The 12,255-nt window shown below is 42.4% G+C and overlaps 1 protein-coding gene across 1 annotated transcript in view; it reads left to right on the top strand.

Annotated features, from left to right (window-relative positions):
- The first annotated feature begins 8,327 nt into the window (after window positions 1–8,327).
- Window positions 8,328–12,255, top strand: part of NRG3 (neuregulin 3) — a 1,406,690-nt gene continuing 1,402,762 nt past the window's right edge. Inside the window, exon 1 of the mRNA XM_077259354.1 lies at window positions 8,328–9,824. Coding sequence (XP_077115469.1) covers window positions 9,113–9,824 — 712 coding nt within the window. The 5' untranslated portion in view covers window positions 8,328–9,112. The remainder of the gene's footprint in view (window positions 9,825–12,255) is intronic.

The raw sequence follows: 12,255 nt of genomic DNA, 5'->3' as shown, positions 1-12,255 counted from the left end.
TAAAAAATATCTAAATTAAATATGTGGCAAGCCATAAAGGCATGGGAGAAAACCTTTGCTGGTCAAGTTCATATATGATATATATAGAGAAAGACTACTCAAAACAAAAAGAATTTTGTAAAAAATGAATTGTGATTGTGAAAATATAAAAATATAAGTGCCCACAATATATATGTGCTAGAACTCAAAATAAATAACAAGTGGAATTAATGTGCAGTAAAAATGGTGCACCCACAATCTATTAACATTCCGTATAACCTCATTGATATATATATATAACTTGATTGATATATAACAAATAAAAATAAAAAATCCCAAAAGTGACCAGTGCAAAATACAGAGTAGCTATAATGAATCACTATAGATAACCAAGTGGCCAGCACTGATAGCTAATAGCAATAGAAATCTATGCCAATGCAAGGAGGTCACATACCAGGCTATCTGATGCTCATCTGTCCCCTGCACACCACTCCAATGCACGTTTCGCTGCCGCTTCGTTAGGGAGCTATCCGAATTGTCCTGAGTTCTGTCACACCCCAAAACAGTCCCACAATGTTTTTTTTTATTTCCTGGAAAGGTGTCAGCTTTCTCAAGAAAACAAAAAACAGCCATTGGACCCCAAAAAAGGGCAGTCAGCCAAGCCAGTTGCCCAACATCCACCAACAACCCACTCTCCTTTTGTAGCCCACAGCCTGTATTCGCCGCCATCACTTCCTTCAGTGGGGAACAACCTGCAGCCATCTTGCCACCTCCATCTGTGGCCCACAGCCTGCAGCAACCACCACCACCACCTTCTTCTGTGGTCCACAGCCTGCAGCCACCTACACCATCTTTTTCTGTGGCCCACAGCCTGATCAAAAAACACCAACCACAGACTCTGGACCATGGACTTTTCCCACCATTTAGTCCCCTGCTGTCTGTTATCCCTTATGACTCCCATTTTGGCTCCCCCATCTTTTTCCACACCCAGTCCAGGCCCTGATGTATGTTGTCCCCTTTGTATTATAATTTGTAAATTATTCATTCTTTTGCATTTGCTAATAGTCAGCCTTTTTTCTTTGGCGTATGAAAATAATATGCCTATTTTTTCTTGGCAATCAAATACGGTATACTACATTTTTTGCTTTTGGCTTAAAAAATGCTGCTTTGTGTAATTTTTATAATTTGTTTTGTAAAGTTTATTGTAATGTTTTAGGATTAAAAAACAACACACATAACACAAACATCAGTGTGAAAGCGTACAATTGGGGGATGATGATTATAGTCTGTGAATTTGTAATAAAAACATTGTGTTTCCAAGGCTATTATTATCATCAACCAGTTTTATGTTTACACTTAACTAGGTTTTAGTATGGTGGATCCAAAAAAAGAAAATGATGTGCGATTTAACCAGCTGAGGGAAAGTGGACAGCTGGTGGCAGATGTTTAAAGCCTGAGAAGGAGCTTCCCAGGCTATTAATATCAGCTCACAATTGTATACTACGCCTTTACTGGTTACTAAAACAGAGGACCACATAGAAAAGATGAATTACGGTCCCCCTATAATTAATAACCTGCAAAGGATAGGCAGACAGCTGCAGACTGATATTAATATCCAAGGAAAGGCCATGGATATTGTCCCTGTCCCAGTTTAAAAACATCAGCTTTCAGCTGCCCCAGAAATGGCGCATCCATAACATGTGCCAAATCTTTTCTCTACACATTTGCCCTGGTGCAATTGTAAGTGAGGTGATAGCAATTGGGGTTTATATCACCTTTGTATTGTCAGGTAACATCAAGCCCAGATGATAGCAATGGACAGGCATCTATAAGACACCCCATTACTATCTCCACAGTCAAATTGTCAAAAAATGACACACAGAATAAAGTCCTTTATTTGAACAAATGACACAGACTCCTTCATTGACTCATATAAAATGAACTCCTTTGACCTCACTGACTTCACCACGAGAATGAAAAAGTTCTCAAGCTCACGGTGCCTTCAATAAGGTCATCGGAGTTCAGAGCCAATTAACTCAGTTCAACTCAATGACATCAGAGTGAGAGCTGAACTCCGACGATGTGAGATGAAACAAGTTAATTGGATGTGAACTCTGCTCAACTTTAACACATAACCATGAGTCACTGAGCTGAGCAAGCATGCACTGCTCAATATCTCTACTGGATGGCATGCCTTATAGTCGCGTCATGAAAAAATGCAGCCTGCCATCTAGATGTAGAAGAGCTGGAAACGCTGTGGGCCAATTGGATTATTATCTTCTCGGTGGACAGGTGAGGTATATGGTGGTTTATTATTTTAATTCTTTTACAGTGGACATTGGCTTCAGTGAGTAAGGTGAGTATAAGTGTTTTTCGTTCATTTAGAGTCAATAAAGGAATCTGTGTCATTTGATTAAGAATTTTATTCAGGGTGTTATTTTTTTTGAAAATTTGATTATGGGGTTAGTAACTAACTCCTGGGCTTGATGTGACCTGACAATACAAATGTGACCTCAATACTATCACCCCACGTGCAATAGCACCAGGGCAAGTAGGTAAAGAGAGGATAAGGGCCAGAATTGGATGTGCCATTTCTGGGGCAGCTAAGAGCTGATGTTTTTTAATCTGGGATGGGGCCAAAATCCATGGCCCCTTCCTAGGCTATTAATATTAGCCTGCAGCTGTCTGCCTAGCCTTTGCTGGTTATTAATTATAGGGGGACCCATAGTCATTTTTGGGGGAGGCTTTCATTTTAATAGACAGAAATAGAAAAACCAGCTCACCTGTTAGGCATGTGTTGTGGGGAAGCACAGATATTGTGTAGTCATCACGTGGAACAAATGTAGCATAAAAAGGGAAAATCCAGCTTCCAAAAAATTCCACATTTATTGTGAATAAAACATAAAGTCCAGCTCTGAGCTTTGAGAAAGAACAAGCTGTTGTTTGAAACGCGTAATCTGTTACTCGCTATCATGTGAATTCATCCTACTGGACTTCATGTTTTATTCACAATAAATTTGGAATTTTTTTGGAAGCTGGATTTTCCCTTTTTTTATTTAATTTTAATAAACAGTAAAGGCTAAGTATGCAGCTGTGAGCTGATATTAATAGATTGGGAAGCTCAAAGGGTATTACCCCCTTCTCATGCTATAGACATCTGCCCCCAGCTGGCCACTTTCCCTCTGCTGGTTGATAACATTTTGGGGGACCACAAGCCATTTTTTCCAGAAAATTATTTATTTATTAATACATGTATAGTAAGCTACTCAGCAAAGCACTCAAAATATATCTCAATCATGCACGATTAGTGGTCCTTGGGGAAGACACTATAGTGCCTACCTAAATAAACATGAGAAAGTCAAGAACAAATTGAGTCATGCAGCTAGGACTTCACCTGATTAACAAGGTCCGCATCAGATGTCGAGGAACAAGGACAATCTGATGATAAATGGGTTACTGGAACAAACCATTCACGGACAAGGCAAAAGAACCTGGATCTGATGAAATGCTACTATAACATCAGACCAAATGAGAGAGGATATATGAAGCATATGAGGAAACTCTGGATGGATACAAGACCTGCATGTACACTGACTGAGAAACAACTAGTCACTCAATGTCATAAAGAGAAAGCTATTATCACAACTAGAGATGGATGAACAGCACTGCAGATTCACCCCAAATGAAGACCTGGAAGAAAAAAATGTGCAACCCCCTGAAAATCCTGATCCAATCCTGCAAATAGGGAGCACTGCAGTTGATCAGAAACAGAAGATCTTAGATAAACTAACTACCATCAATGCCAGAGATCATCTGCCAAGGCTTAGCAAAGAAACACCACCAGACAGTATGCTAGAAGATGCCAATAGAGCACTTGCATCCATACCAACCACCACCATAACTAAAACTAATAAACTGATCTATGCTACTGCCTCAGCAATCATATAAATGCTTGGCTATGTACCCAGTAAGAACAACAGAAGTATGTGCCCCTCTTGGAAAAGAAGACTGGAGACAAAGATCAAGGTGGCACAAAAGGAAGTCAGCCAACTAACAGAAATACAGAAGGGTGTAAAGATCAAGAATAAGACCAAGCTGGACAAGTATAAAGGCCTGACCCGAACTGAAGCCCTAGAAACTGCTAAACAAAGGCTCACAGCACTCGCTGTAAGACTAGGGAGATACATTAGAGAAGCTGAGGCCAAGAAGAAAAATGCCCTCTTCTCCAAAGAACCATCCAAGGTGTACTCCCAACTATATAATAACAGCACAAAGGCAGCAACTCCACCAATAGCAGAGACTGAACAATACTGGAGGAACATATGGGAGAAGGAAAAAACACACAGCAACATTGCAATGTGGCTGCAAGATCTGAGAATGAAACACAGCAACCACCTAGAGCAAGAACCAGTCTCCACTACAGAATCAGACATCCAACAGTGGGTCCAAAACATGAAGAGCTGGACAGTGCCTGGCCCAGACATAATCCACACATACTGGCTAAAGAAATTAACAGCGGTACATTAACACATGGCAAAGCACATGAACCAACTGCTAGAAGCAGGCCACCACCCAGCTTGGCTATCTCAAGGAAAAACAGTGCTGATCATGAAGGATCCTCACAAAAGAACAGTTCCATCCAACTACCGCCCAGTAACCTGCCTTACAACATCATGGAACCTCCAGTCAGGCATCATAGCCACCAATTTACAGAACCATATGAACCAGTTCATGAATCCAGCTCAGAAAGGCATTGGGACCAACACCAAAAGCTGTAAGCACCAGCTCCTAGGAGATAGAGCAGTCACTCAAGACTCAAGGTCCGGACAGACCAATCTCAGCACAGCCTGGATTGACTACAGGAAAGCCTATAACTCAATGCCACATGCATGGATCTGTAAATGCTTGGCTCTCTACAACAGGAAATTAAGAACCTTCCTCGGAAACTCAATGGGGCTATGGAGCACAACGTTGGAAGTCATCTAAAGACAACTAGCACAAGTGATGACCATCAAATGCGGCATATACCAAGGAGATGCATTGTCCCTATAGCTGTTCTACATAGGCTTTAACCCCCTCAGTCAGATAATTACAGAGTCTTGCTATGCATTCAAGTTCAAGAGTGGAAGCACCATCAGCCACCTCCTCTATATGGATAACATCAAGCTGTATGTGAAAAACGAACGAGACTTCAATTCATTCATCCACCAGACAAGGATCTAGAGTGAAGACATTGGGATGTCCTTTGGACTGGAAAAATGAGGCTGGTTGGTAATAAAGAGAGGCAATGTAGTAAAGACTGATGGAGGGAACTTGCCAGCAGGGCACATAGCAGATGTACAATCATGCTGCAAGTACCTCAGCATCCCACAGGGATTTGGTAACCATTATGAGGAGGCAAAGCAGCAACATCCAAATACCATCAAAGGGAAAGACAAGTCCTGAAGAGCCAGCTCAATGGGAAGAATAAAGTCTGTGCCATCAATACAAATGCCCTGCCAGTTATTAGATACCCTGCTGGCATAGTTTGCTGGCCTAAAGAAGTGATGGAAGCTGCAGATGTGAAGACACGAAAGCTCCTCACAATGCATGGAGGTCTCCACCATAAGTCTAACACTCAAAGATTGTATACCAACAGAAAGGAGGGTGGTCGAGGCTTGTTAAGCATTCAAGCCACCATTACGGATGAAACAAGGAGTAACCAGGAATAGGATAGGAAGGCTGAACATGAACATGAAATGCCATGACAAGACAATCTGCTGTATGGGATGTACCATCGACACATAATGGAGGTGGCTGACATGGAGAAATCCTACCAGTGGCTGGAGAAAGCTGGACTCTGAGACAGCACAGATGCACTAATTATAGCAGCACAAGAGCAAGCCCTAAGTACCATATCCATAGAAACAGGAATCTACTACACAAGACAAGACCCAAGGTGCAGACTATGCAAAGAAACCTCAGAAACCGCTCAACACATAGTGACAGGGTGCAAAATGCAAGCAGGAACAGCCTATACCAAACACCACAACCAAGTAGAGGGAATTATATACAGGAACATCTGCACAGCATATGGGCTAAGTCCCCCTAAGACCAGGTGGGAGACCCCAGAAAAAGTGGTGGAGAATGAAAGGGCTAAAATCCTTTGAGACTTCAAGATCCAGATGGATAAGCAGGTGTTGGCTAACCAACCAGACAATGTGATAGTAGACAAAGTTCTGAAGACAGCAATGATAATAGATGTGGCAGTGTCAAGGGCACTCAAGGGAGAACTGGAGAAGAGGTGGAAGGTGAAGGCAACACTGATTTCAGTGGTGATAGGAGCACTTGGAGTAGTGACCCCTAAGGGTACTGTCACACAGTGCAATTTTGATCGCTACGACGGCACGATTCGTGACGTCGCAGAGTCGTATGATTATCGCTCCAGCGTCATAGACTGCGGTCACACTGTGCAATCACGGTGCTGGAGCGATGCCGAAGTCCCCGGGTAACCAGGGTAAACATCGGGTTACTAAGCGCAGGGCCGCGCTTAGTAACCCAATGTTTACCCTGGTTACCAGCGTAAACGTAAAAAAAACAAACAGTACATACTTACATTCTGGTGTCTGTCCCCCGGCGTTCTGCTTCTCTCCACTGTGTAAGCGCCATAGCCGGAAAGCACAGCGGTGACGTCACCGCTGTGCTCGCTTTCCGGCCGGCAGGCGCTCACAGTGCAGAGAAGCTGAGACGCCGGAGGACAGACACCGGAATGTGAGTATGTACTGTTTGTTTTTTTTACGTTTACGCTGGTAACCAGGGTAAACATCGGGTTACTAAGCGCGGCCCTGCGCTTAGTTACCCGATGTTTACCCTGGTTACAAGCGAACACATCGCTGGATCGCTGTCACACACAACGATCCAGCGATGTCAGCAGGTGATCAAGCGACGAAAGAAAGTTCCATACGATCTGCTACGACGTATGATTCTCAGCAGGATCCCTGATCGCTGCTGCGTGTCAGACACTGCGATATCGTATGGATATCGCTAGAACGTCACGAATCGTACCATCGTAGCGATCAAAATTGCACTGTGTGACAGTACCCTAAGATGTAGGAATGGCTACAATAGATCCCAAGAGCAACATCTGAGCTCTCTGTCCAGAAATAGTCGATGCCGGGAACAACTAAGGTCCTGCGCAGAACCCTCAAACTCCCAGGCCTTAGGTAGAGGAACCGAGAAGGACAAAAGAATAGACCACCCCCATTGGGGGTGAGAAGTAAGTTTTTTATTAATATATAGAAATATTTTCTTTAAAAATTATGTGTAAGTGACAGAGAGAATTACTCTATGAAAAAGCTCATGTTAAAATTGCATTGATATCCGATTTCATTCGCATGTAAATAGGATGCTCTTCGGATGAAAGGCGATAAAAATAGCATTGTACTCGCAAGAAAATCGCAGCACACTTGCATGACATTCTCCCCACTTTTTGTGGACCGATATCAAACCGTTTTTCTATGGTGATGTGTATGAGCCCTTTTACTTTTCCTATGATTTTTCCACTCCCGGTTTTGGCTTACAAATACTGATGTAATATACTGACCAAATACTGTATGTGTGCACGTGGCCTTAAACAGGAAATAGGCACAAATACAGTATTGAATTGGGCCCATATTTTTAAGAGTGTGTGTCTGACATTGAACAAGAAAGCAATTAAATTAAAATGCATTAAGATGTATTGATATTTTCACATTAAAAATGCAGTAGTGGCAGACAAGAAAACTGACAGTTACGTATGAGCTGGACTTATACATGCCTTTATCTTTGCAGTTTTTGCATTTGCAAATATTTTCCAAACAAGGAGGCAAATTCTGAATACAAGAATATCTATTTCTTATCTGCATCCTTTAGTCACGTCAGACGTGTCTTATTAACCGTGCACTGGCTCTGATGGGCTTCCACTGCTTAGCTATAAGGGGTTAACCTCCCCCCTCCCTCCTTCCGCCAGCAGTGCTGGCTATGTGCTGCCTTACCAGCATTAGGATTTTCCCTGTCCTGTAGCTTCTGCGTCTCGGTTTATTAATTAGCATGCTTCATTTTCCCATCCAATGTTCTGGCTAGCTATAGACATCCTCCTAAATACCCTGCAGGTCTCTTTCTAGCGTCTCTTCTCAGGGTGCAGTCATTTATTATATCAGTAGATGGTTTTAAAACCTGCTGAAAAAAGGTTTAGCCAGACAATTCCTGTGGGATTTTCCTGGATCATTTATTTATCTTGTACGCATTAAGAAACTACTGTACCATTAAGCATTAGAGGGAGGTGCCTTCATTTTTTTTTTTTTCATTTTTGCGTTCCCAAAGCCCAGTCTGCCTTTTGCAGTGCTAGAGGCATATTGAATTGATGCTGGAAATGCTGGAGCTGCTGCTTACTATTCCATGGGGTTGTATTATTCGAAAACAGAGCATGAATGGATCTATGGCTATATACACATATGCATGCCAACGTACTGTGTTTTAGAGGCTGCATTTTTATTCAAAGTCTTATTTCGTGCTCTGTTAAATGCTTATGCTGGTGTCTATCCTGCTACTGCTGCTGGCTTACAGAGCTCAGACTCTCCTTAGCTCTAGCTGCGGATTGGTCTCTCTCTTAAAGTGCTGGCCAAGGGTTGGTTGCAGGGACTGCTGAATAACAGGTGCATTTTGCTGCTCTGTCGCCTTTGAAAGAAGCAGCCGAGGAACGCTGGTGCATCTGTTCTGTGGATGGAGAAGAGCAAGGGAGAGGGAAGACAGCTCCCGTGTGCAGGAATGTTGCTAATCGGATAGACAAGGGGTGGACACACGGATGCTTGGAAAGAAAAGGAAAAAAAAAGAAGGCTGGTTTATTTCTATGGAAATTTGGAGGAAAAGAGACGGAAATTGAAGGGATGCAAGGATGTATATTGTGCTAAGCCTTGGATGGATGGGATTTTTTTAGCTGATTCAGCAGCTGCTTCTGGAATTTTGCTCTCTACAAGACTGTAATGGAGGAATGTTTTCTGTTTAGTACCGGTGACAATTGATTGCTGAAATTTTGCCCCCCTTTTCTCGTTGGGAGCCGCGCTCATGATCCAGCTTCTTAAGGCTCATGTATTTTGGGGGGTGAAAGGAATATAGGATGAGTGAAGTGGCTGTCTCCACCTCACCACCTGTACGTCCGGCAGCTGCTGAAGAGGCTGCAGGTGGAAACACTACACAAGAAGAGGATGGGGCACCAAACCCTCGGGAGGTGCAGTGTAGTGACTGCATAGTATGGAACAGGCAGCAAACGTGGCTATGTGTAGTGCCTCTCCTAATTGGATTCATTGGCTTGGGTTTGAGTCTGATGCTCCTAAAGTGGATCGTGGTGGGATCTGTAAAGGATTATGTCCCTACTGATTTAATAGATTCTAAGGGTATTGGCCAGGACCCCATTTTCCTTTCAAAACCAAGCTCATTTCCAAAAAGTATGGAGACTACAACTACGACAACCACGACCAGGACTCCGAATCAAATTAGCACCCGTTTAACTACTACTACACGGGCACCCACTCGCGTCCCAGGAAGCAGAGTACCTATCTGGGCAAACCCTAGAACCACAACAGTGCGCCATGCAGTCGCCCCTCCTACAATTATCTCCACCACTGTCCCCCCTAGCACGACCACTTTTGTTTCACGCCCACTTCCAGGGACCCCAACCTCTCAGCCAATGCCCATATGGCCCACTGCGGAATATTCTACCTCTTCTTACAAAATTTATCTTCATGTTTCCACCCAGTCCTGGACACAGTCTCGATTTCAGGAGTCTACCACTACCACCACCCCGGAAACTACCACTATAAGCAAATATCGTAAGTAACATATACAAATAAACATTTAAAATCATGTTCAGAGGTCGTCTCATACTGGCTTGAGTGTCGGAAAGGTTCCCTAATATGCAGAAGAGAAAAAAAGAAGAAAACTTTAAAAAAATTGTGAAATGTATCATTTCTTAACACGTCCTATGCAGGGAATGGATACCAGTGCTATTTAGGAGCCCATTGCACTTGTCATTAGCAGCCAATGGGTTAACTTCCTTTCTTTTTGCTACAGTGAAATGACTGCACTGTCACTGCAGATATGCTTAATGTTTTGGTGAAGTTTCAAGATGAAATTACAAGACATTTTGCTATTCAAGTGATGCATGTTCACTCCTGCAGCAATGATAAAAATCCCCCTATCTAGGGAGGTGTAGAATCTCTGCAATGGGGAAAAAAACAGAAGTGATCAAATAATACTGATGGGAAAATAAAACGGGCATGTTATCCCATGATTCCCATTATATAGATAATCCATCTGACCAATTAGCTGAGTTACGTCAATAGCGTCCTGGAATAACCAATATTTCCCATAGAATTACATTTACCCATGATATTCGGAGCAGATAATATTCATGTTATAGCAGCAACATAGGTGTATGAGATGCACAGCAATGGCTATTGACATGTGTGATGGTTCCATCTCTCCAGTATTTTGCAGATCTTTCTTCGGGTATATATTTTTGGTTGATGTTGTTATAATTCTGAACACAGTGGCATTTAGCAAACATTGTATCCAAATCTCAGCATTGTATGAGTGGATTATGGCTGTACTTAGAAAATGCTTCTAACCTTTAAGACGAGAACCCTGCAACCTATGAAGGTTATTTGGGACAAGGACAATGAAGGAAGTCCTGAGGAAGCCCAATAACCTTTCTGAATAAGTCCAAAATAGGATTTGTTACCTGATTGTTATTAGAGGGATTTGAGCAATCCTTGATATGCCTTCTAGATGTTTATGACAGTGAAAGCTATTGAGTATCATTTTAGAAACGCTAATCCCAGCTGTGTCTCTTGGATGATAATCTGTGATTATTTTGCTACAGGATTCAGTAATAATATTTATTCATTCCAATGCTTTTTTTGTTTATTTTTCCATGATTAAATCCATTTGTTCATAAGCCCCAGGATACATAAACCCATCTGCAGAGAAAATTATACTCAACCGATAGAGAAGAGGAAAATTGGGAAAAGCTGTTGGTAAATCACCCCAGCAAACAAGGCAATAAGTCCACAACACTGGCCAGAAAATGCATTTACTTACAGTCAGCAAGGGCCAAGAGAGGAGGCGGGGGGGGGGGGGGGGGGCAGTGCCTCCATCGAGGTAATCAGTTAATGGCAGATAAACTGCAGTATAGCTCTCCATGGTGGAAGTTGGATCTGACTTCTATTTTGTGACATTGTATAGTATCATTTTATCTAATTGAAATCCTGCCCCTGGGATAAATTGGGAATGTGAGCATGATATAGGCCATGCCACTGTATATGGGTCACTCTGGTTGTTGCTAATATCTAAGGATCAGTTATTACAGTGTACAGCAACTTCTCCCCCTGTCTTGGTCTTTGCTAACATTGACTTGGCAGGTAATGTACATATTTTCTCTTCTTTTTTTCACCAAAAAAACGTGATGCATGATTTTGGGTTAATGAGCCATACGAAGTGCAGCTGTCGTGCTGATTTTTTTTTTTCAGCGAGAACAATTAAAGGTGAAATATTTGCACATCCTGTTAAAACCACACATTGGTAATGGTATAGGAGGACCCTGTGCTTGATCTCTACTTCCCCGAATGGCTGTTGTATAGAGACAAGGCAGAATCCTGATTAATAAATAATTAATGGATAGATGGCTACACCCTCTGTTGTCAGAAAATAAAATGCAAATGGCAGCACGGAACGACTGCAACAGATTAGTAATCTCATTTTTGGTCTCTGAGCTTTTCAGGAGGCTGCAGAGAGTTGTTAACACAAGATGAATTTTAAGAAGTGCAGAAAAGGGCAGACATTGACTGTGGCCAGAGCACTGGTAATTCTGCAAGCCATAGATTAGATAGGAATAAGGTGGCTTCGGAATGGGCTTGGGGCTCTATTGAACACCGATGAGGTCTCCTCATTCAGTTAACCCTTGTCAGAAGAAGCTAGGACACAAGATATGCTGCTTTTCTGTTTTGTCTAATTGTCAAGTTGTAGCCTGTGGAAATGTCTATATTCCAAGAGAACATCTGCATTTATCCTTTGCTCTGGGGATGCTCATTGCATAGGGTGAAAAGCCTATTATTCCATCCAGCGTATTCCATCAAGTTTGCAGCTTTTCTAACTCATTGTTGTAGCTGCTGTTAAAATGATAGTTATCATGGATCTCGCTCTGTCGTGTGCATACAGATAAAAATGACCAGTCTGCCGTCCTTCATGTCAAGAGCGTCGATG

This window comes from Ranitomeya variabilis, chromosome 4 (assembly GCF_051348905.1).
Source record: "Ranitomeya variabilis isolate aRanVar5 chromosome 4, aRanVar5.hap1, whole genome shotgun sequence".
NCBI lineage: Eukaryota > Metazoa > Chordata > Amphibia > Anura > Dendrobatidae > Ranitomeya > Ranitomeya variabilis.
This window is presented reverse-complemented; position numbering and strand designations above follow the sequence as displayed.